Source organism: Suricata suricatta, chromosome 6, assembly GCF_006229205.1.
Source record: "Suricata suricatta isolate VVHF042 chromosome 6, meerkat_22Aug2017_6uvM2_HiC, whole genome shotgun sequence".
In the NCBI taxonomy this organism is placed as follows: domain Eukaryota; kingdom Metazoa; phylum Chordata; class Mammalia; order Carnivora; family Herpestidae; genus Suricata; species Suricata suricatta.
The window spans coordinates 70,651,464-70,677,182 of record NC_043705.1 but is presented as its reverse complement, the minus strand read 5'-3'; the positions used below and the strand labels follow the sequence as shown (position 1 = coordinate 70,677,182).

At 41.3% G+C, this 25,719-nt stretch overlaps 1 protein-coding gene across 1 annotated transcript in view; it reads right to left on the bottom strand.

The window, feature by feature from the left end:
• Positions 1-25,719, bottom strand: part of CAST (calpastatin) — a 101,141-nt gene that overhangs the window by 39,652 nt on the left and 35,770 nt on the right. The window contains exon 4 of the mRNA XM_029941229.1: positions 1,354-1,413. Within this exon, the coding sequence (XP_029797089.1) occupies positions 1,354-1,413 (60 nt within the window). The remainder of the gene's footprint in view (positions 1-1,353; positions 1,414-25,719) is intronic.

Below are 25,719 nucleotides of genomic sequence, written 5' to 3'. Positions count from 1 at the left end.
GTCCTTCAAAAACGGCTGAACATGAGGGGCGCACGGGTGGCTCAGCTGGTTGAGCAAGGTTCTTGAGTTTGAGCCCCACATTGGACTGTACTGATAGCCTGGAGCCTGCTTAGATTCTCTGTCTCCCTCTCTCTCTGACCCTCTCCTGCTTGCATTCTGTCTCTCAAAAATATCTGAATTAAGTATTTAAATTTAAATATTTAAAATACTTAAACAAAAAAACAGCAAAAAATGAAACTACAGGACTTCCCAACAGCACTGAATTATAGTACCAGTACTAAGTTATGGCATAGGATCCTACTGAGATAGGAAAGTAATATGGAAGACAGGTAGCAAAAGCATGTCCGTGACTTTAAACAAGAGCAGCCTAATAATAATGGAGCTGGGTTGGCTCTTAAGGGCACTAGAGGATACTGGCTCATAAAAATTAGGAGCTTCTCAAAAATGTGCCTGCTTTAATTCTCCACCCTAAGTGTCCAGGAAACACAGCTTGAGACATGGTAACTAAGAGAGAGGGTTGAGGCAGCTTTAGCCAACTCTTTAGAACTAGGCTTACTCTATGTGGTAAACTTCAGTGAACAACACCCTTTTATTTTTTCTTCTGAAATTCCAAGAAACAATTGTTGGAATAAATCTCAAATAGAGCACAAAGATTTATCAGTAATATGTTGCCCTGTAGGACTAAAATTTCACAAAATTAAGAAAGTATCTAAAGTAACTACTATCATGTCACTTGTTTCATGTTCACTTAGTGTAAGCTTTCTCATTTGTACACTGATTTTTAAGTTCTTAAATGTTTATTTTTGAGGAGAGACAGAGCATGAGTGGGGGAGGGGCAGAGACAGAAGGCATCACAGAATCCAAAGCGAGCTCCAGCCTGAGTCCTATGTGGGCCTCGAACTCACTAGCCATGAGATCATGACCTGAGCCCAAGTCGGATGCTTAACCAACTGAACCACCCAAGCACCCCCTATACTGAGTTTTAAATGGCTAGAATATTATAAAACCATTTTAATAAGAAACATTCATATTCTTCACTAGATCCAGAGAAATGTACTTAGGTCATTTTATAATTTAAAAACTCCATTAAGCCTAGAACTAAAAAATCTCTGGATAACCACTCTTGTCTAGATATTCCAAAACAACGTAGAATGTACAGATGATACTTGAGGTAAATAGTAAAAGGAAATGTGAGTTTCCAAAGATCCCTATATATTAGGAAGAAAACGTTTACTTCCATAACTTAAGCTTGTTAGGACACATAACACATTTGTCAGTCTACATTTGTTTTGCTTTCTGAAAATAATCACTTAAAGGCATTCACCCAAGTACACCCTTGAGAACTCTTCATACCTTGGTTTCTGTGGGATTCATACTGGAAGACTTGCTGGTGGAAGCAGAAGAAGCTGACACCTAGAAAGTAAAGAAAGAGAAAGTCCGATTCTGGTTAGCCTACAAATACTTTGCCTTTCTTTCAGTTCCTCTTAAACATACTTGTTCTTAACTCTCTCTGGGTTTTACCTCTTCTAGAGTATAACTCCCATAAAAGTCCAGTAGGTGGTCTTGGGCAAAGCCTCTATAACCGGATCAAATGGGTTCAAATCTGGGGCATACTACTTACTAAGCAATCTTGGGCAATTTTCTGATTCTTAGTTTCCTCTTTCTCAATTTTTCTTTAGTAGAGAACTAGGTTTGTAGGTTTATTACTACCTGGTGCATATGTGCTCAGTAAATATTATAATTATTATCTGTATTAGTTTTAGAAAGAACAGAGACTTTAAACTTGACAAAATTTTGTTTAAATGTGAGTTCTGCCAAATACTAGCTCTGTGACTTTCAGTCTTGGTTTCCTAAGTATATAGAATGAGGCCACTGACAGCTCTTTTGTAGGGTTTAAAATATTTGAGATAATTAAATGTCTGGCATATTGTAGGTGCTTATTAAATTAATAATGCATTAGTCCCAAGATATTATAAAGGACAGAAGGAGCAGGATGTAGCCCTAGAAAAGATTCAGAAAGATCATAAGGAAGAGAAGGTTGAAATGGTACTGCAAAGGTGATCTGCTGTATTATTTATCTCATCCAGGCTCCTCCCTGCAGGGCAAGAGGTGATGATGGTAATTGAAGTTTCAAGATACACCATTCCTAGGGATGCAAGTAGGAGATGGAATGAGTCCCTGCAATCTAATCACCCAAGTAGTGGGGTGTGCATATGGATACTTGCATGGTATTGACTACTATGATAGTACTTAACTAGCATTGCCCTGGCTAATTTTAAATCAATTACTACCTTTGGGAATTCCAACCTAGGCTCATTTAAACCTCTATAACATCTGAGTCTGTTAGGTCTTAGAACCTAGGGATTCCATCTGGCACAAGAAGCCTTCTTAAGTAACAGGCTGTCAGTAAACAGCTGCTGCCCTGCCAATAATACCCAGAGCCCGTCTCTGATGTCTGGCTCTGAGCCATTTCTGAGGCTAAGTCCCAGGGCAGGAGGAGCCCATCCTTGTTGGTTTCCTTGTTCCCCGCCCCCCACCACTCAAGGCGACTGTGTAAATCTATAACCCACAGACTGTGAACAAAATCACCTTCCAAACAGACCTCGCTTATTGTAGAGCATGTTAGTGTTAATAGCAAATTACCACAATTTTCAGATAAAAGCCCTAAGTTTTAGTATACTGATTTTTCAAACAAACCATATGAACTTTATTCCTGAGCACTATTAGGCACCAATTAGGCAACCCCCTCACTCCAAAATATATCACACCTGGTCACTGTAGCTGGCATGGCGTGGTCTCTCTCACATTCTCTTTGGGATAAAGAGCCAGCAACTGTACCAAGGTAGATTTTCTCATCAAATTAATGGACAAATACATGAATATTCATTTTTCCTTGAGATTTTTTAATTTGTGAGAATTAATGCACCCATTTGCCATACCCCATTCCTTTAATCATATAAAATCAAAGACCAAACACTCTAAATGAAAGAGCTTTTAAACTGCAAATCTTTAGGTAAACATTATTTCTAAACCTCCGTTTATTAAAATGTTCCTGAAATCACATAGCCTTGGAATTTCCCATCTGCCTTACTCCTTTATTAAGCAATAGCGGGATGTGATCCTCAAATCCTATAAAGAAGCCTTTCGAAGACCCCCACCCAAGAACAGTAAAAGCTACGTGCATAGCTATAAATAAGCCTGGAGCAGGTGATCGCGGGGATTTAGCGGAAGGCCTTGGCCACGCACCTGTTCTCAGCACAGATCCTCCATGAAAGTTCTATCCCATCACAAAGGCACTAAACATTTTGAAAGGGAAATAGGAAAGCTACTTCATGGGATCAGAAAATAAGGAAAATAATTCCACTGTGAATCCACTCAACTCCGGTGAACCGTGATTTGTTCCATTTTCTTCCATTTGGGAAGACAATGAACTTTTAACATTTGCTTTCAATTTTTTTTTCTTTTATAGTTTATTGTCAAGTTGGTTTCCATATAACACCCAGTGCTCATTCCCACTCCATGCCCATCACCCCCTTCCCCTCTACCCCTCCCCAATCAGCCCTCAGTTTGTTCTCAGTATTTAAGAGTCTCACATGGTTTGCCTCCATCCCTCTCCCCAACTATTTTTCCCCCTCCCCCTCCCCCATGGTCCTCTGTTAAGTTTCTCCTGTTCCACATATGAGTAAAAACATATGGTATCTGTCCTTCTCTGCCTGACTTATTTCACTTAGCATGACTCCTGGTTCCATGGGCATTTACCCAGAATAAGTTTGTGCCAGGTACTCTGTCAGGAGACAGGAATATGGTGGTGCAATTGCTGGACATGTTCCTGTCACTGCAGAACTTTCATCCTTATCAGACAGGACATTAACAGAATAATCACTGCAATAATTACTTGTGATAAGTGCTACAAGGGAAAATCACAGGCTCCCATAAAAACATAGACTTGGCAATGAGAATTAGTTCAGGAGCTGGTCAGGACAGGTGATGCTAAGGAAGTGACATGGTCATTAAAGTATAAGGGGATACCACCCAGGCAAAAGTGGGGGATGGGCAGCTGGCGGGGCCTTTTGAGCTGTGTGTGCCAGAGCTGGGACCTAGGCCGCCTAAATTCTAAGCCAGGGACTTTCTGCTACAGGATCACCACAGGACAGTCCTGTTAAAATTAAGGGACAGCCAATTTTAAAGTACAACCATCAAGGGTACAGTCAGTTAAGTGTTCAGCTCATTTCAGTTCAGGTCATGATCTCACAGTTTGTAGGTTCAAGCCCTGTAGGTGCAGAGCCTGCTTGAGATTCTCTCCATCTCTTCCTCTCTCTCTGATCCTACCCTCTCAGAGACTCTCTTTCAAAATAAATAAATAAACTTTTAAAGAAAAAAAGCACAATGATCAGTGCTCACACATACCAAAATATCTATGCAGCATTAGTGCTGTCAGAGTGAAGGATAGCTATTATAATACCCTCCATCCCAAATGACCCACACAAATCTCTTAACATCCAGAGTATTGGTGGTCACTTATAAACTTAGAGCATAAATCAGTGTAACAAAGAGCAGAGGAAAAAGTACCTTGTTATAATCATTCTCCACCTACCCATTCAACAACTGCTATTGAAAAGGAATGAGTTGGGGACTGAGTATACACAATAAGGAAACACCATCTCAGGCGTCAAAGAGTCTGGAGTTCAGAAAGACAGACAGCAGGTTTATGTTACAACTGAAGGGCTCTAACGGAGGTAGGAAAAGAATCCTATGTGAGAAAACAAGTGTTTGAGTTCTGTGTCAGCTTCAGGCCCACCTCAAAGCATTGGTGTATCATCAAGCTGCATTAAAACAAACCAGTGCTGGTTAAGAGTAAATGCAACCTAGAATAAAATATTTAATTCTGTACTGAATCAGTATGGCATGTATTTTCTAGCATTATTCAACAAAATCTCTTTAAATTTGTTTACTGGCTACAGTAATGGATTTGAAAGTTTACTGCAATAAATGATTACAGATGGGGGGGAAGATGGGAGCTTTTAGGACCCTTGGAAAATAGAAGAAACTTTCCTTTTTCACATATATTTGCTAAAGGTGTCCCAGATTTTTGGCTCTCCTACCTACTCTGGACAGATTCATCTCTACATGGCACTCTCACCCATACATTTCCATCCGACATAGAACCAGCGGTGACTCCTGCTGCCCAGCCACATCACAAAGAAATCCTTCAAAGACCCCCGCGCTCCAACCCCCGCATCTCCCAATGCAGATCAGCAGCTTTAGGCAGCCGGCCTATCCCTTCCCCAAGGTGTACCTCATTCACTGCTCCCTTCATGTTTTATTCACACATATCCTACTGGTTGGGATGCTTCTCTTTTCAAAATATCCAAGCCCTACATGCCCTTCCTTTCAGGGGCAGCTCACTAGCTCTCAGCCCCAGCATTATAACCTCCAGCGTTACAAACACCACAAGCAGTCCTGATGGGCATCTTCCTTGTCTACTTCCAGCACTTTATACAGTCAGGTAACCACATAATTGCCTCAGGAATGGTCTCCTCCACTAGATGGGGTCCCTTTATAAGAGCTGTCTGTTGGGTACACTCATCTGCTGACCTCACTCTTACTCATGGCAGATTTCTGGCCACGGCTTTTCTTTTATTCCACAGGGTTCGGTAAGTACCAACCTTAACTATCGTGTGGTGCTGGATGTGACTGCGGAAGGTTGTGAGTTCACCCACAGACCCTGCTGAATGGGCCATACTGGGCGAGTTAAGGGCTCCCTTAGGAGGGCTAGGTCCTAGAGGATTTGCTTATCCGTTCATCTGGCTGATGAAAAAAATTACTTCCTCAGCAACTTAGTTCTCTATTACAAAATAGAGTCCCCTCCCTTGCTTGGGGGTCCCCGAAGACTTTCAGTTCTCTGCAGATGCTGCCAGCTGGCCTGTGCGAGTCCTCCCCAGGTCCCCTCATGTCATCTGGCCTTACCCTACCCTCTTCCCAGTCCCGGCTGGCATGGTACAGACAGCGGACCAGATGAGTCAACAGGTGCTCCTGAACCTGACCCATCTTCCTGTCCCCACCCCCCTGGCAAGAATCCCCCTTCCCACATCCGCCTGCCTCTGCTGCAGAGAGTTACTAGAACACCTGCCAGATGTATGCACACACCTCTTCTACCTGCTGACACACCTGCAGATCCATTCTGAATCCATGACCATCCATCCTCTCCTTCATGGCTGTTGTGCCACAGCAACTCCACGCTCTCTCATCCTATGATCCATTTCCTTCTGGAAGCCTCTTGCATTTGCTCCATTCTTCTCTGTGTTTTCACCCTCAGCCACAAGCCCTGCCTTCTCTCTAACATTGTTGCTCCCTTAGAAAGTTGATTTCTCCCTTGACTTAACCATTTATTATGTGAACAATTCTACCTTTTCAGCAACTTTACTTTATCACCTGACCATCTTATTTTACTTTAAAATGAGGACACTGAGAAAGGCCAATGCAGGCTCAACTCCCTGTTCTAGCACTTACTAATCCACATTAACCTCCTGTACCCCCCATTCCCATAGCCACAGAAATCGTTATAATACCCCTGCCTCTGGAGTTGCTGTAAGTGCCAAATGATGTGATGTAGGGAACTCATCAGGCCCTGAGTCACCTGGGTTCAGGCCCAGTGCTGGTTCCAGTCCTCATCAGTACGGTGTCGTTGTCATTTCTACGGCCACCTACACTCTCGGTAATCATGTATTTCCCACACCTGGATTACATCATGGCCCTCCTAATAGTTTCCATGCCCTGTTCTCCCACCCTCCACCCTACCCCATTCTCCAGCTCCCAATTCTTTCTCTATGGCTCCCTTGTTTATCTGAAGAAAAAGAAGAAAGTGTACCATGTTCTCATTGTGATGAAATAATAAGCTCTCAATGGTTTTCCACTGTGTCCTGGATAAAGTCCAACGTCTTCTGTCTAAACTTTAGATTCTTCATTATTTGGCCTAACTTACTCATTCCACTATTTCTCTCACCATGACTCCTACCACATCTCCCCTCCAGCTAGAATGGTGTCTTTCCTGTCTCAGAGGCACCTCATCAGGCAGCACAATTCACTGGCTAAGAGTGTAAGAGGGGGATCTGGGCTCAAGAATTTCAGCTGACATTGATTTCATGTGCAATCTCAAACAAGTTACTGTGCCTCAGTGTCCTCATCTGTGAAATGGGAATGGTAACAATATTCCCTCCATTCAGGTTAATAATAAGTGAGCTAATGTACATGAACTAGTTATAACATTGCTTTGGCAAATGGTAAGCATTGGGCAAATGCTAGCTATTCGTATTATCACCACCATCACCTTCTGTCCAATATCTCCGAGCTCCCATTCTCCTCTGAGCTTCTCACTTTGCTATTCCCAATGCCTAGGAAGACTTTTCCCTGCTCAGGACCTTACCCTTGAAGACTGAGCTCAAGGCACAACACCTGAATCTGCTCAACCACCATATATGTTTGTAATTCTCACCTGGACACTTAATCACATGCTGTGCTGGAGGGTTACTGAGCTCATTTCGAAGTTTATGTCACATGTTATCAATGAAGCTATAAATTGACCATTTCTCTTCCCCAGTGTCTACCATAGTGCTGAGTATATAGTAGCAGACAAGAGCTAAAAAGTAACTGTTGATTCTAATCTTTGTTTCCATTTTCTAATTATCAGTTAAAGGTACATTTTAACAAAGACATAGTTTTAATACCTCTTGCTTTTAAGCTTGAAATCAAAGACATAATTAATAAATGAGAAAACTTAAATTTCAGTCCTCTGGCTTCTCAGTGGCCATGACTCCACAAGCAAGCCTATTAAACCTGCTAAGTATCTAGCTTCTCACAAGGAGAACACCATGCACCCTACAGAGTAATTGTGAGGGTCAAGTTAGACACTAAATATTAGGGAAATTTGGGCAAAACATAAAACAAATATTACACATTTTCTAAATTAAATAGCTGATTTTTAACTTTTAAAACTAGTTCTGTTAGATGCACAAAAGAAAATAATTTCTCACTTAATAATGCATTTCAAATAACGAAAAAAGAAAATAATGGATTGTTTTATAAAGAAGTTCTTTCCTCACAAAACTTAAAAGACAGACCTGAACTTGAACTCCACAAGGTCAGGGGCCATGCCTGTCTCAGTTGCTGCACATCCCCAGAGCCTGGCAACAATAGTTGCCTAACAAATATTTGTTAAATAGATTATGAATTTATGCATGAATAGACACAAGGTATTATATGATGGCTCAAAAGCAATATTACATAAGTTTTACTCAATCAGAAATTTTATTCAAAGCACAAGTCAGAAAATTGGTTAGAAAAACATAATTTAAACCTCTAGTCATTTCCATCACCAGTGTCTTCAACTGAGAGTTGGACAACTTTAAAAAGCACACGCGTGTGCGCGCGCACAGGCAGGCACGTGTGCACGTGCACACACACACACACACACACACACACAGCTCTAAACGGCTTCCTGTAAAACATCTGGAACAAACAAAAGGCAGCTGAAGAGGGGCTTTCTAAGGAAAGCACTGACATTCTTCACAAGTCCCATTTATGGACCCAGGTTTACATTCTCTTTCTATAATGACACATTATTCACTTCAGGAAACGAATATTCAGAGGTTTAGTCTATTGTTTGCCATGCTGTCACATCATGACATACAGTCTTGCAATGTCTTTAATTATTTAGCATAATAATGGTGCTTGTAAGGAGGCCTTCAACACAGTCACCTAACAATAGTGTTTAATCACAACACAAAACATGATTCCAATGAAACATAAACAATGGATCATCTATGAACGAAGCAGACAGAGCCTTCTCTTTGGAGAGAACAGGCAGATCTCCTTAGGACACCAACTTACACCCCAGCATTTATATAATACGGGATAAGAACCACTGTGATGGGATCTTAAGTACAACATGATGTTACAAGAGATCAGAAGAGGGAGACTATTTCTGAAATGGGTGTTTGGAAGATGGTTAAGAAAACCTTCACAGAAGAAATTGAAACTATTATTTACTGTAATGTGATCAGTCAGGTGGGGGCTAGAGAATCTTCCATGTGCCAGGAACTGTGATAGGTGCTTTGTGTGTCTGATTTCAGTATATTTCCATAAAATCCTAGGAAGTAACCATTATTATCTGCATTTTATAAATGAGAAAACTAAGGCTCAGAGAAGTTAGGTAACTTATCTAAGATTACACAGTTAAGAAGTGGCAGCACTTGGATTTGAGCACAAATGATGATCGACTTTGCTATAACACGTGGACTCTCCTTTCTTCAAAAATTAAAATACTGTATTTGAATTTTCCAAAAAAAAAAAAAATGGAGATGGGGGCTGAGCCAGCATAGTCATTCCAAGTGAGCAAAACAGCTTGAGCAAGACTTAGAAGTGGGAAGAGCTACTCAGTCCAGAGTGTCAAAGGCTAGATGAAGCAGAGTACAGAGGAAAGAGGCAATCTGAACACTATCTGCAGAAAATGAGATGATCCCATCTCAACTAAGTACACTGCACACTGATGAAATATTAAAATGCACACACGTACTTAAGATAAAAATAGAAGCCTGAGCTCTTCTTGCTCTGGGAGGTGAAGGGCACATGAAGTTTTGGCCCGTGATGCAACATGTGGGCAGACCTCAAAATAAACATCCCAATGTTGCCTGGCAACTGGGACAATAGTCACAGCTTATCTGTGAGCTAAATCCATGCCAGAGTTTACAGACGTTTTGGCCACACCCTGGGAGCGTCTGATTATAAGTGCCGACGCTGGGCCACCCCAAGCACTCAAAAATAATACACAAAGGTATGACGTTGAGCTCCTCGTGCAAGGCAACTTTCTCTGCTTTGCAAACTCCAATTTTCCAGTGGCTTTTTGTTTTGTTTTGTTTTCTTTCTTTTTTGGGGGGGAATGGTAATTATTTGTGGGCAAAGGAAAAGGGCATGCCACACAGCTTAGTTCAGTCATGGAAGGGTAGAAAAGGCAGCATTTTCAGACTGACTGAAGTTCAGACTGACTGCCCTTGACAAGCTGTGTGACCTTGAGTCTTAACCTCCCTGGAACACCATTTCCTCATCAGTAAAATTCAGGCTTGAATATTCTATAGTTCAGCAACGCTGATATCCTAGCTATAATGATGTGAAACTTATTAAATAATGTTCCCAACGACAGATGTGCAAATGGGAAATACTGGTGTTTAGCCCCTGGAGTCCCTTAGACCTGGGGTCTAATTCCAGCTGTGTAACTTCAGGCAACTGCTCAACTTTAAGTTTGTTGAAATGGGTATAAAAACAATGAGGATTAAATGAAGGTATGTTTATAAAGTGCTTGGCTCAGTGCCTGGCACATAGTAAGGAATTCAAATCAGTGATTTTTAAAAATTATATGAATACCACCAGCATCCTCAAAAGTTTCTCTTTCTTCACTCACAATGGTGGAGCAGTTCTATGGTAATCAATGCTTGGAGAAGTTACACACAAACGTCATTTGCCTTAAGGAAAAAAGAGTAATATTATTTTACATTATTGTATTTTCTTTAGATTCTAATGTATAGCCTGTTTAGATCTAAGTTCCAATCAGTCAAGAAAGAGGACTCTTGGTAGCAGGAGCACAGATTTGTACAAATCCTAAAAGACCACGGCTCATTAATGCATATATGGTTAGTGAGGATATGATTATTATATAAAAAACAATCCTGAGCTTTACTGAACAGCTGTCTCAGAGCCTTTCAGCCTGGCTTCCATTGGGCTTTCAGATTCATTCCTTACACATGGACCTAAAAAAGAGTGAGAGAACTTGAGAACTTTTCTTAGTCCCTGTGTTACAAAACCAACTGAGAAGCTCAGTCTCTACAAGGATGACAGACTCTAACAGAAAAAAAAGGGGAGCTTATGAAGAAATACTGAGACCGAACCACTCATGGGGGAACTAAAATACATGCCTGTCACATGACCATCCAGCTTCCCAGGGAAGCATGTTCTTAGTTAGAAGGCTTAAACAGCAGGGGCATCTGGGTGGCTCAGGTCACGATCTCACGGTTCCTGAGTTCCAGCCCTGCTTCAAGCCCTGCTTCCAGATCTCAGCTGTCAGGGAAAAGCCTGTTCCGATGCTCTACCCACCTCTCTCTGCCCTACCCCACTCAGGTGAGTTCAGGCGCTCTCTCTCTCAAAAATAAACAAACATTTTTTTAAAGGCTTAAATAAAAGGAATTATAACAAGGTTCCCTTGTCCAAGCTGATTTTCAAATAATCAAAATGAAAATGAGAAATGAAATCATATGCCATTCTGGAATCTATGTAAGCAAAACAATTTAACAAATGTCTACTGACAGTAACTTTAATCTTTTCAAATATTAAAGAGGTAGTGTTGTTTAGTGGTTAGGATAATGGCTCCGTAGCCAGACACTTGAGTTTGAATTCTAGCTCTGCTATCAGTTGTGTGAAATAAACAAATTCCTTAATTGCTCTTCACCTCAGTCTCCCTGTCTGTAAAATGGGAAAAAGTAACAACAGTACCTTTCACTGCATTTCATCCCACTTCTGTCTAAGGGGAAAAAAAAGTCAACGGACAGAAGACATGAATGAATCAACACTTTTCCAAAGAAGACATCTAGAGGGCGAACAGACACATGAAAAAATGGTCAACATCACTCATCATCAGGGAAATACAAATCAAAACCACAATGAGCTACCACCTCGAACCTGTCAGGATGGCTAAAATTAACAACTCAAGAAACAACAAATGTCAGTGAGGATGCAGATAAAGAGGAACACTTTTACACTGTTCCTGGGAAAGCAAACTGGTGCAGCCACTCTAGAAAACAATGTGACGGTTCCTCAAAAAATTAAAAATAGAACTACCCTATGACCCAGCAATTGCACTATTAGGAATTTATCCAAAGTATACAAAAATGCTGACTCAAAGGGGCACATGCACCCCAATGTTTACAGCAGCACTTTTAACAATAGCTAAATTATAGAAAGGACCCAAATGTCCATCAAATTACAAAATGATACAGAAGATGTGATATATATATATACAATGGGATATTACCTGGCAATGAAAAGGAATGAAACCTTGCATTTGCAACAATATTGATGGAACTAGAGGATATTATGATAAACAAAATAAGTCAGAGAAAGACAGATGTCATATGATTTCACTCATATGTGGAATTTGAGAAACTCCACAAATGAGCATAGGGGAAGGGATGGACAAATACAATAAAAACAGAGAAGCAAACCATAAGAGACTTTTGAATATAGAGAACAAACTGAGGGTTCCTGGAGGTGGCGTGGGGGGATAGGTGAAATGGGTGATGGGCATTAAGGAGGGCACTTCTGGGGGCACGTGGTGGCTCAGTCAGTTGGGTGTCTGACTTCAGCTCAGGTCATGATCTCATGGCTCGTGAGTTTGAGCCCTGTGTCGGATTCTGTGCTGACAGTTCAGAGCTTGGAGCCTGCTTTGGATTCTGTCTCTCTCTCACTGCCCCCCTTCCTGCCCCTACCCTGCTCACACACTGTGTCTGTTTCTCAAAAATAAATGAACATTAAAAAAAATTTTTTTAAACATGAGGGCACTTTTCAGGATGAGTATTGGGTGTCATATGTAAGAGATGAATCACTGGGTTCTACTCCTGAAACCAACACTACAGTGTATGTTAACTAACTTGAATTAAAAAAAAAAAAAGTTCATAAAAAAAATCAATGGAATGAAAGAATCAATTTTAAAGTAAGCTTCATTTGAAATTGGATGTAAAAATATGAACACTGAAGCTTATCTAAGTAAAAAGTTCTATATTTCCTACATAAGGGACTTCTCAATTATGTACTATTTAATTCTGTAATTTAAAAATTTCACCACATTCAAAGATGGTTAATTTATCTCTTCTCTACTGGCCATTAAAAAGCCTCAAGAAACTCTGTCAACAAAACTATTATTTGCTAATTCCAATCAGTGTACAATACTCTCTTTCACACAAATAGGAAACCTCATCCATCAGGAAATTGCAACCGTATTAAGATACGGCGCATAACAATAAAGAACACAATATTGATTTCTAGTGCTTCTTTGAATTTAGATACACATATTCCTCTCTCAGTTATTTAAACTACCTATTTTTTAGTAATCTCTACAATCGATGTGACGCTTGAACTCATGACCCTGAAATCAAGAGTCACATGGTCTTCCAACTGAGCCAACCAGGCTCCCACAAAATATGCAACTCTTAAGAGGATTAAATGAAACCCTATTAAATCACTTAGCAAAGTAGTTGTTCAATAAATTAATAAATGGTTGGTTCCTTTCTCTTCCCCCTTTATTTTTAAATATCTAGATCCTAGAGAGCTTCTCCAAACTACATACATGCAACTGGACTTAAGCTTCCCCCGCCAGAGCATTCTAGAATTATTTTCAGATTATCAGCATTAGCTAGAATGTTCTTTGTTAAGCTTTTATTCATTTCCTATTGATTGTCTCTCCGTTTTGAATGGTAAACAAACTTTCAGTTCACTGGTCAATCAGAGAATGTAGAGAAGATGTGGTTTACCACCGGATAACTGGAAATCAACTAGGGTATTATGCAAATATTTCAGTTGCAAATAGGTATATCACTATTCTTCACATTCCATCTTCGGAAATACTTGAAGAGGTGTAAGAATAAGATTGTCCAAAGGACTAGAGAAGGAAACAATTTCCAAGACTAGGAATCCTGTCTCAACACAAGAACATTATCTGAGAATAACTCAGCACCGATCACTGCAATAATTAAAAGATTCCTGAAAGCAAGGGAAGGCTCAAACTAAATGGCCAAAAGAAGTTAACCTTAACTTTTTGATCTATGAATATTCAGCAAGGGAGTACATCATTTCTTAGTGATGTAGAGACTTTATGGCTAAAATACCAAACAGTGATTAATTACTTGATTGTTTAAAACTCAAGGTTAGAGTAAACTAGCATATGGAAAATAATTTAGTTTTATAATACTGCCAAGGGAAAAAAGGATCACTAATTTGAACCATTGAAACTTTATACAAAATATACCAAAATTCATAATTACTTAAGCATTTTATACCAGAAACATGCATGATTGTTGGCAATCAATGTTATGTCAAACCACTGGGCAATAGAAGTGGCCAAGCTTTAACATCTTAGCTCAGTGGTTCTTGGCCCAGGAAAGGTCACTCAAAGACAGTATGGATAGAGGAGTCAGTGAACACTCAGCAACTTATGGGGGGAAAGGGCAGGAAGAAGAGAGAATACAGATTGTACACTGAAAAGCTGTGATTCAGGTGGTTTTGAACCTTCTTATCACTGAAAATCACTGCTTTAGTTAGTTTAAAACAAGATGGCTTGATAGTGGGTCAGTGAAATAGCCACCGTTTTCTACCATCCACTGGCATACTTCGTATCTTTATCTCTTCATACTTTCATTAGGTCAAAAGGAAGGAATCAGACTACAAAAGAAACTAGGATAGTTTTACAAAATGTTTTGCATGAATACTTTCCAGGCAGTTTTTCTTAATACCATATTTTAATTTTAATTTTATTTTCTTAGTGTTTTTTTTTATTATTAATTTCTGAGAGAGACAGCATGAGCAGGAGAGGGTCAGAGAGAGAGGGAGACACAGAATCCAAAGACAGGCTCCAGGCTCTGAGCTAGCTGTCAGCACAGAGCCCAATGCGGGGCTCGGACCCATGAACCATGAGATCATGACCTGAGCCGAAGTTGGGTGCTTAACCGTCTGAACCATCCAGGTGCCCCTCCAACCAGTTTTTAAAGAAAGATTTCTGGTGCTAATATTGCCGAGTCAGGGTAATGAAGAGTCTAGCTATTCCCTAAAAAGACAGCCTAGCCATACCTCAAGAATATTTGTTCTCTCCAGTCTATGGTTCTAAAACCCAGGGAAATTTCTTATTTGTGATTATACCTCTAACACCTTTCTTAACACTCTAAGAGTATGCTATAGACATCACTAATCCCAATACTGCTGTCATTTTAAAGGCAAGTATTTTGGACCTATAGAGAAACTCCTAATGAAACACACATCCAGTATAAAGCTCACCTGTATTTGCGCGCACGCGCACATACACGCATATATTATAAGTATGCAGTTTTCAAAGGACTAATTGAATTTTCAGAAAATAATATTGGCCTAACTTTGTAGACTGGGGTCTAAAATTCAAATGAAAGTATGTGCTAGGTGATGTGAATGAGATCGGGTACGTCAGTATGAAGAGAGGGTAAGGGGCTTTGTGACAAAGTACAGCATGCATTCCCCATCTAAAGGCTTTCAGACGTTTAAAATACTGTATGCCTAAAAAAAATTAGTCAATTCAGAAAGCACTTTTTTTCCCAAATACATAAACATAATGGATATATTTTAACATAAATTAAATAAAGATGGAGATAAATAAAGAGATGGTGAAAAAAAGAGAAGAATTCTGGATGATTAAAATTCTGGCTTCGGGGGGCGCCTGGGTGGCTCAGTCGGTTAAGCCTCCGGCTTCAGTTCAGGTCAGATCTCACGTTCGTGGGTTCGAGCCCCGCGTCGGGCTCTGTGCTGACTGCTGGCTCGGAGCCTGGAGCCTGCTTCCAGTTCTGTGTCTCCCTCTCTCTCTGCCCCTCCCCCTCTCATGCTCTGTCTCTCTCTGTATCAAAAATAAATAAAACATTTAAAAAAAAAATTCTGGCTTCGGGTTTGAATTTGCTGCTGTAGACCAACCTCTCTGATACATCTCTGTAAATATTATGGAAAGATGCATGTGTCAAAGCATGCAATGTACATATTTTAGCAAGAGGATATTTATATTCCAGGATTCTAATGATGGCTAGCTATAGTAATAGAGTTACATAAAAAGATTTTATTTACCATGTTGATATAAACACAAATTTCTATTCTCATAATAAGGAGGAAATACAAAAAGCACATGTAACTGAAAAATGTACAAAATATCCTACTTTCTGCTACTTTTTCTGTCTACCCTCTTAGTATAGATGATAAAGGCATACTACATGCAGTAGACAGAGCTCCAAGTTTCTCTGTGGGAACGGTTCTCTGCCCCCTCCAGTAACAATCCTATTCAGAGAAACTCCAGAGGCTCCAAGGTCTAACCTAGATCTTTATACTTACATCACTTGAGCAGAGGACCTCAACCCATTAACAGAATCCAGAGTTTACAGAGTCCAAAGGTATGCTCACATAGCAAGCTGGCCTCCAACTCTTAGGGCAATTTTGAGTGAAATGGAATTGGTCTAGGCCCTTGATTGTTCATCACAAATATTAATCAATTCAGTTCATGGGGGAACCTCAGTATGATTCAGAAGTCTGAGATCCTATGGATAGATAGAGGTTTTAGTAAATTCACTCAGATTTTACTGTACTGCATCTGCTAAGGCCAGAAGATGATTTCTAGAAAGGCTCTGTAGAGTCTAACTTACACTGTTCTTACAACAGTGGTTATCAAACTTTACAGGTGTACAAATTATCTAGAGAGCGCATTAAGCCATAGATTTCTCATTGATCCTGATTGGGTACATCTGAGATACAGCATGGGAAATTTCCATTTTTAACTAAGTTTCCCAGGTGAATTTGATGCAAATGCTCTCTAGACTACACAGCACGAAACACTGTCTTAGAGAATGCCGAGGAGGTGCAGCACATCCCAGATACGGACGGGGAGACCTCTAGGGCTGTGGATTATCTGGAACTACCCTATCAGCCTGCATTCTCTGTCTGAAGACCAATAACCTTCTCTTTAGAGTGCTTTAACAAATCTCTGCAATTAGAATTCATCTAATTACTTATATGACTGTTACGTTCTTCATTTCTTAGGAATCCATCAGCAATATATATTTAAGGTACTATTAATACTTAGTGGAATTACTTTTTCCCAAATGTGAACTAATTGGTTGGTCTGGTTTAAATAAAAACCCCACAATTTATGCTCTTCTGTATAAATATGTATCTTTGTGTCTCCTTCTACATTATACCTTGCAATACTCTCATTTGGGAAACTATATGAATCTTGAATATGTGTTTTAGCACCAACGTGTCTGACCTTATAAGAGAAACATATTTAATCCTATAGTTTTTCTGATATATTGAATAATCTGCATACTAGGAAAGTACAATGGTTGTCACCAACAGTTGCACAGCATATTTTCTATGTGAATAGCTTTTTATTTTTTTTACCTTTTTTATTTTTGAGAGATAGAGTGCGGGCAGGGGAGGGACACAGAGAGAGGGAGACACAGAATCTGAAAGCAGGACCCCAGCTGTGAACTGTCAGCACAGAACCCAATGCGGGGCTCAAACCACAGAAACATGAGATCATGACCAGAGGTTGAAGTGGGATGCCTACCCAACTAAGCCACCCTGGTGCCCACATGTGAACAGCATTTAACTTAAAAATGTCAGCTACACAATGTTTCTCACAGGGTACTATTGGCATTTGGGCTGACAATTTCCTTTGAGGGGGGTGACAACTCTTTAAGTGGGCAGGACTATCTTGCTCCCAGGGAATGCTAAAGCATCACCAAAACCACTCTCACACATTTTAAGACACCCTTTACTTGGGTGCTAGCTCGCCTGGTTAAAAACAAATGAGCTGCCCTATTTTTATGGAAAGCCCTATTTGCTCAGTCTCATTATTCCCAATTTCTAAGGGTACTTTACAGTATCTCTTAAGACATGCTCACTTCTGAGCTAGTGCATATACATGGACATTAGGGATTTGGGTGGAGCCTGTACACAATCCTACTGTTAGCAAAGTGATGTTCTCACACTAGTACTCTCCTGCATATACCAGGCAATAATAAATTATTAGAAAATGACCATAATAGGTTTCAGAAGATGAACAGATCAATATAATCTGTATAAGAACAGAGTAGTAATAGTTATTGCTACATTTAGTGAAAATAACTATATTCTAGACATGAACTGAACATGACATAATACGATAATGTAGCAATGAGGTCGATCCTCATTTATTATGCCCATTTTACAGATTAAGAAAGTAAGAGCCTGACCTCTTAACTACCAGACTGTAGTTTCTCAGGACATGTTTAACATGTCTCTATAAAACATTTCCCAAAATATGAGCTTCAGGCATGAAAAGTTACCACACAGTAAAGTCTCAATTGGTTACACTCTCATTTAGGTACCTGTTTCCTTCTTAGAATGCTAGCTCCTGACCATATTGTGAGCCACTTAAAGACAGGATCCATATACCAGGACTCCCACAGCATCTACCATGGTTACTTCTATATAGTAAGTGCCCCAAAAATATTTGTTGAATTAAAAAGTAGGATTGTATCAAATGAAAAAAAGATCAACAGGAACCCTTCTTTGGCCAATTCAGAGAACAATCTAGGAACTAAATTAACCACTAATACTATAATCAACTCCTCTTGTGCACTAGGAATCTTTTTTAAAAGCATATAAAGTGAACCACAGCTAACATTTATACTTAAACATGCAGCTTCATAAACACTGCCCTGCAGTTTGCAACACTCACTTGTTTATAACAGATATCAAGGGTCCTTGCTACACACACGTGGTCCCACTCCACCCTCATTGCTATTGGCTGCTTACCCTTCTCTCCATCAGTCAGCAGATGCAGCCTTTTCGATTTCAGCATGATTTTGCTAAATGTCACTACTTTGTTTTAATTCTATACTGTCTCCCAGAACCCAGATTATCACTCCCTCCCCACCACATTCTCAGTAACAATCATCCTTTTAAATACTAAAAACTCAGTGTGCAAAGTTGACGTGTGTCCACAAACATCAGGAAGAGGCCCTCAGTATTTATTTACTAGAAAATAGTTCCCCCCTTTGGACAGCAGATGCCACGCCTCATCGACCTTCCCTGCAATGCAGAGGCTTTTGCTGCACACATCATCTCACAGCAGAAACTTTCTAGAGCTTCTGCTTGAGCATTCTGGTTCCTCTGCGGTATAGGTGGGCTCCTAGAAGACTAGTCAGAGAACCCAAGGTCCTGCCCCTTAAGTTTCCTAAACTCTGCCTCACTTTCTCAAGCTGTAAAATAGGAATAAAAGGAACCCTGGGACCCTAACAGTGTTCTGTATGAAAACGCCTTGCATTCTTTAAAGACAGATACAAACTACCCCTCAGTGATGTTACCTGACCACCGTCTCAGGTGGTGTTCAAGGAAACAGAATTAAAACATGTTACAACACATGCCACACCACACCCAGAATCTATCAGGTACATGGAAAGGTTATACAGAGTGAGCTCATTCTCTAAAACGGCGGTCAGCGCAGTACTGAGGGCAGGGCTCAGGGGGGAGGGGGGTGTCTAACCAAAGAATTAAAAATGCCAAACCAAATCGACATAGCTGCTGCTTTTCTTCTTTTTTGTGCAAAAAGCTGATTTTATTAAAGCACGGGGACAGGACCCGTGGGGAGATAGAGCTGCCTCTCTTCGTTTTTTTTCCGGGTCACACAAATCCCTGGTTTTGTAACCCAACCGCGCGTCCGGTCACCGGACACGTTCCCAGCTGAAGACATAGCAACAGTGTTACCGACTGGGAGCGGGGGGGGGGGGGGGGGGGGGGGAGACAACTAACACAATTTAACTTAGAGCCCATGTGGAAAGAAAGGCATCTTTAGGGTCAAGAGACGAGTGGGGGCGCAGGTCCAAACCAGGGGAGCCAGAGGCAGGGTGGAGTGTGGGTCGCGCAGGGCCGGGCGCTCGCCTGGGAAGCAGACGCGGCCTTCGAGGACCGCGGCCGAAATCAGTACTCACTCAGCGTCCAACCCCCCGGGCCCAGAGACTTCAGCTGGGTTTTCGGGATGTTTGCATTGCAGGCTGGGCTCGGCCCCCGCGGTTTCTGCTGAGAGCCTCAGCCCACAGAGGCACGGGGTGGGGCGGGGCGGGGCGGGCCTCGGACGCGACGCACGCTGCTCCCCGCCCACCTCCCCGGCTGGAGCGGCCCGGGAGCTCCGGGCGGGTCTGCGGAGGGAGGAGCCCGCCCCGCCCCCTCGTCTCCAGCTGGCATCCCGGAAGCCGGGTAAGCTAATAACGCCCAGCGTGATGCAGGCCATGCGCAGGGTGCACAGTGCCTGCTGATGGCAGAGGTCTGCCGCTCCCAGGCGTCACCCTGTGAGTCCCCCAAAGTGAGCGAGTGAGCGAGCGAAGTGGGGCGCTCTGCAAATACACGCCCCAAAAATCTCTTTTGAAACTAGAAAGCAAATTCATGATGACCATCACCAGGGATTGCAAACACATTTCAAATAGTATAATGGATATTTTAGAAAGCAGTGTAACAGACTCAGAATTCTACTAAACTATTGTACACTGTTATCATTAAAAATATCAAAATAATAATAAAAATGGATTTTAAGCCAATGAATAACATAAGTCCTGGGTTCATATTGCTATAAATGAATGAATGGAAAGGATATGCTCTTTATTATAGAAAAATGGCAAGTAATAAAGAATTAATGATGGTGTTAATAGAAGAGTTATGAAATTTTAAGAGAAAAATGGAAAGCCAACTTTTCCCTAAGTCACAAACCAGCCACAATAAAGACTTGGGACCCTGAGCTTGGGGTGTGATTGGAGGAGGAGGTTGTGGTCAGTGGCTGGAGAACAGAAACCTCAGGCCTAGATACTGACAGCTGAGCAATGACTCAGTGGTGTATCCAGCCAAGGCAGAGGTGACTGCCAGCAGACAGGTCATCTGCACAGCTTTATACCCACACCAAGAAGCCAGAGCCGGTGAGGCTACTCTGACTTCCTCTACAAGGTGTCCCTCGTAGCCACCTTATAGATTTTCAATTTTCACTTACTTCTGTTAAGCTGGTGAAGTAAGTGCCCTTCCAATTTTAATATATTTTTTTAAGTTTTTTAATTTATGTTGAGAGGAGGAGACAGAACAAATGGGGGAGGAACAGAGAGAGAGAGAGAGGGAGAGAGAGAATCCCAAGTAGGCTCTGCCCTGTCATCACCAAGCCTGACATGGGGCTCAAACTCACAAACTGTGAGATCAGGTCCTGAGTGGAAATCAAGAGTTGGTCACTTAACCGACAGAGCCATCCAAGGTGCCCCCAACTGTAATACTTTATAATTGCCTCAGCAGAAGACCCTGCCCTTAAAATTATTCCTAATGAAAATACAGACTTAAAAATTCCTTTTTTTTAATCATTAGTAATTTCTTTCCTTTAAAATTCTTTTTAACTAAACCTCAGCTCATCTAGGTTTCACTAACATTCATTTCCTCCTACGACAAAAACAGCACAGGGTGACTTATTTGAGCCACACCCCAAAAGGGATGCATCCTGGGTAACAGCCTCCAGCGTTAGCACCTCAAGCAAGGTGAGTGATCCTGTGCTCCTGAAGAGTACAGGTGAGTAATTACATGTTATGAAATAAATTTTTCAGAGAGTCTTAAGATATAGTACGTAAAAAAAGAGGCTCCTTTTCTTAGAAATGAAGAGGGACATGATTTCCTGATGTGCTTTGGCTGCCCCATCCGTGAGATTCATCCTTTCTCCCAGTGTGGTCCTCAGATCCCCTGCATCTGAAACAGCTGGGGGTAGGCACTAACTGTATAAAATCCTGGGCCTCACCCTACCCTTTTGAATCAGAACTCTTGACTAGGACCCTGAGAATCTGGATTTAAACCAGATTCTCCAAGCAATGTACGTCTACACTACCCACAATCCGAACAGTTCATCACCCTTGATACTCAGAGTGTGGTTGCCAGGCCAGCAGCAGCAGCAACTCGGAGCTCATTAGAAAAACAGAATCTCAGCCTCACTTCAGACTTCCTGAATCAGAATCTCCTTTCAATAAAAACCCCATTGATTCAATATGAATATTACAATATGACAATTACTGCTCTGAATCTTGTTTTCCAAATGGTTACTTGTGCAATGCCTATAACATTTGTAACTGGCTATATTATATTTACTTAATATTTTAAAAAGTAGATTTATTTTCTAACCTTTAATTTAGCCTATCTTAATCAGAACTATCTTTGGGATAAGTTTGAAGTGTTAGTTTATTTTTTGCCACATTAAAATACATACAGAACTATTAAAATAAGCATGCTTGCCTACTTGTTAACACACAGAGTCATCTCCCAAACTACACGTGGTCCAAGGGTACTGCGGGGTGAGTTCTGAATGTCAGAACACACACAGTTTATCCAGCCTCTCACTAATCCTATGGATGAGAAAATTAGCAGCTGTGAAGAGAGCTATTTAATGCCAGCACAGCTATTTAAAGCAAAGCCAGAAGCAAAATCACAAAAGAATTTTCTGATGGGTGCTTATTCCTTCACAAATCTCTCCTGTAGCTGGGGGAAATGTTGTTTGCATCCTTTTCTGTTTTTCTGTTTGTTTTAGGGCGAGAGGGAGAGACAGAAAGCAGGGGAGAGGAGCAGAGGGAGACAATATCTCAACCAGGCTCTGTGTTCAGTGTGGAGCCTGATGCGGGGCTCAATCCCACAACCCTGCGATCATGAGGTGAGCCAAAAACAAGAGTCCCGCACTCAGCTTACTGAGCCATCCAGGCAGGCCTTTTAGGCTTTATTTTTTCCCTCTAATATTGCTGAACATGGTTCAGCTGGGCCGTTCTCCTGTTTTCCTTTCTATAGTAGATATTTGTTAGTTGGCAGCTGGCCACACCTTTGAAAACCCTCACTATGTATTGATAAATTTCCCACCTACCCAATATGCACCTTCTCAAAGTAGGGTCCTTCTCACAAGGGTCCCTTTTAGCAGAGTTGAGGCACATGACTTAGGCTGGTCAATCCCATGTGCCATAAAAGAATGAGGCTGGAAGTGCAAGCAATGTGAAGAGACCACTGCCCACCAAGAAATCTGTGTAAGACAAGGCTATTTGTCTTCAAGACTGGCAGTGGCAGACTTTCTGGCGTCTGGTCCTAAACGCGATAGGTGCTGAGCTGTGGTGGCAGCAAAAGAAGCTCCCAAGGTGCAGCTGGGCATTGTGCTCGGCTGAGTCCTGCTGGGGCCCTCGGGACCTCTAGGGGCTACCCACCCATCCTTGATAAATTCTTTTTTGGCTTGAAATAGAGTGGATTCCACTTGGAACTAAACACCTTAGCCAATATATCTTCTTTATATCTGTAGCCTACCGCAGACCGTCCTTTTTTTTTAAATTTTTAATGTTTGTTTATTTTTGAGAGACACAGACTGTGAGAGGGAGAGACACAGAGAGAGAAGGAGACACAGAATCTGAAGATAGGCAGGGTTCTAACTCACAAATTGCGATATCATGACCTAAGCCGAAGTCGGCGCCACCCAGGTGCCCCTACTGCAGACACATTCTTAATGCGAGTTTCCTCACCTGAACACGCAGGTGGTTACAATCCACGCTGCCTGAGAACTCTTCCAGCAATACGATTCTATGACTGATGACGGCTCACAACTATTTTCATACTGGCTTTACTAAGAGCATAAATAATTTCTGCAACTTCATTAGTCCTCATTATTAATTTATCAAAAATAGAATTTTAAGTGCTCAACATCTTACGATAATTATTTGTGTTAGAAAGGTCTGTGTCATTTAAGCGCTTTGGCTCTCCCAAGCCCAGAACGGCACGGCAGTGGTATTATTTGTGCACATAATTACTCATTTTGTAAGAATACTAATAAAATAGTTCTGTAATACATGGTAACCATTCTAGATCCCACAGCTTATGATTAGTTTCAGATTAAATATTTAACTTTTAAAATGGGCTAGGGACGCCTGGGTGGCTCAGTCGGTTAAGCGTCTGGCTTCAGCTCAGGTCATGATCTCACGGTTCGTGCACGGGTTCGAGCCCTGCGTCGGGCTCTGTGCTGACAGCTAGCTCAGAGCCTGGAGCCTGCTTCAGATTCTGTGTCTCCCTCTCTCTCTGACCCTCCCTGGCTCATGCTGTCTCTCTCTGTCTCTCAAAAATAAATTAAAAATAGGAAAAAAAATTTAAATGGGATATAAAGTTTTCTTTATAATGGTGAAATTATCACTTATTTTAATTTTCAAGTTCAGTATATCAAGAATCAAGAAAACCAAAACTAATTCTCACAGCCAATTATATCCACTATTTTGTCATGTCATGTGTCGGTAATATGTTGCCTGTGTGTGTTACTATAATGAATTGTATAATAAAAGGTTTCAAATGATCACAAATGCTATTACCCCAGTTTTTCTAAATGACGCATGGGAATGACTTTTTTTTCATTTTTTTAACATTTATTTATTTTTGAGAGACAGACAGAGACAGAACATGAGTGAGGGAGGGGCAGGGAGAGAGGGAGACAGAATCTGAAGCAGGCTCCAGGCTCCGAGCTGTCAGCACAGAGCCCAATGCAGGACTTGAACCCACGAACCATAAGATCATGACCTGAGCCGAAGTCAGACACTCAACCCAGGCCCCCCCAGGGAAAAAGGGACACTGATACTGAGTTAAAAAGCCTTTTCAATCGGGCATCAAAGGAAGAAGTAAGCAAGTATAATATAAACATATATTTTTTCTTCCAATACTCTATAAGTGTTAAAGATATGAGAAAGAAAGGACTGAAGAATAAAACTCTAGAGAAACAAATATTCAGGAAAGTGGTGAAGCAAAGCAACCCAGGAAAGCACAACAGGAGAGAGGGCAACATAGGTAAGGAGACGACAATGTCTTAGAAGCCAAGGAAAGGATGACAAGTTTGACATTTAACACTAAATATGTGGCTAAAATGCCTCCACTTCCCGGCTACACTCCCTCCCTCAGCTCCTGAGACCCAGCAGGGTTTGGGGCAGACGCCAAAATTCTTTACAGAATTTTGAATGACTCACTGGGTGTGAATTTCCACCATCTACTAAACACCTCCTCCCAAGAATTTAGAAACCCAAATTTTAGAAACCATCTCCACCTGATCCACTAAATCTCATAGGGGTGGGTTTTTACTGAGGCTTCTCATGTTCAGAGGCATAATGTAAGCATAAGTTAAATAAAGGTTCCAATTCTATAAAAGACAGGACATATGGCAAAAGGTGCTGTAGTACCCCCAAATCTGTTCAACTCTGTGGCCAGCTTCTCACTGCTCAGCTGCCTTTTGTTTTGGGCACCTTTTTTTTTTTTTAAATAATAGTTTATTGTCAAATTGGTTTCCATATAACACCCAGTGCTTCTCCCCACAAGTGCCCCCCACCATGACCATCATCCCCTCCCTCCCTCCCCCTCCCCCTCCCCTTTCAGTCCATGGTTCGTCTTCAGTATTCAGTAGTCTCCCTTGATATGTGTCCCTCACTCTTCCCCACTCTCTTTCCCCCTTCCTCTCCCCTTGGTCCCCTGCCAGGTCTCTCCTGTTAGACCTATGAGTGCAAACATATGGTATCAGTCCTTCTCTGCCTGACTTATTTCGCTTAGCATGACTCACTCAAGGTCCATCCACTTTCCTACAAATGGCCATATTTCATTCTTCCTCATTGCCATATAGTACTCCATTGTATAGATAAACCACATCTTCTTGATCCATTCATCGGTTGATGGACATTTAGGCTCTTTCCATGATTTGGCTATTGTAGAAAGTGCCGCTATGAACATTGGGGTACATGTGCTCCTATGCATCAGCACTTCTTTATCCCTTGGGTAAATCCCTGGGTCATAGGGGAGTTCTATCAATAGTTTTTTGAGGAACCTCCACACTGTTTTCCAGAGTGGCTGCACCAG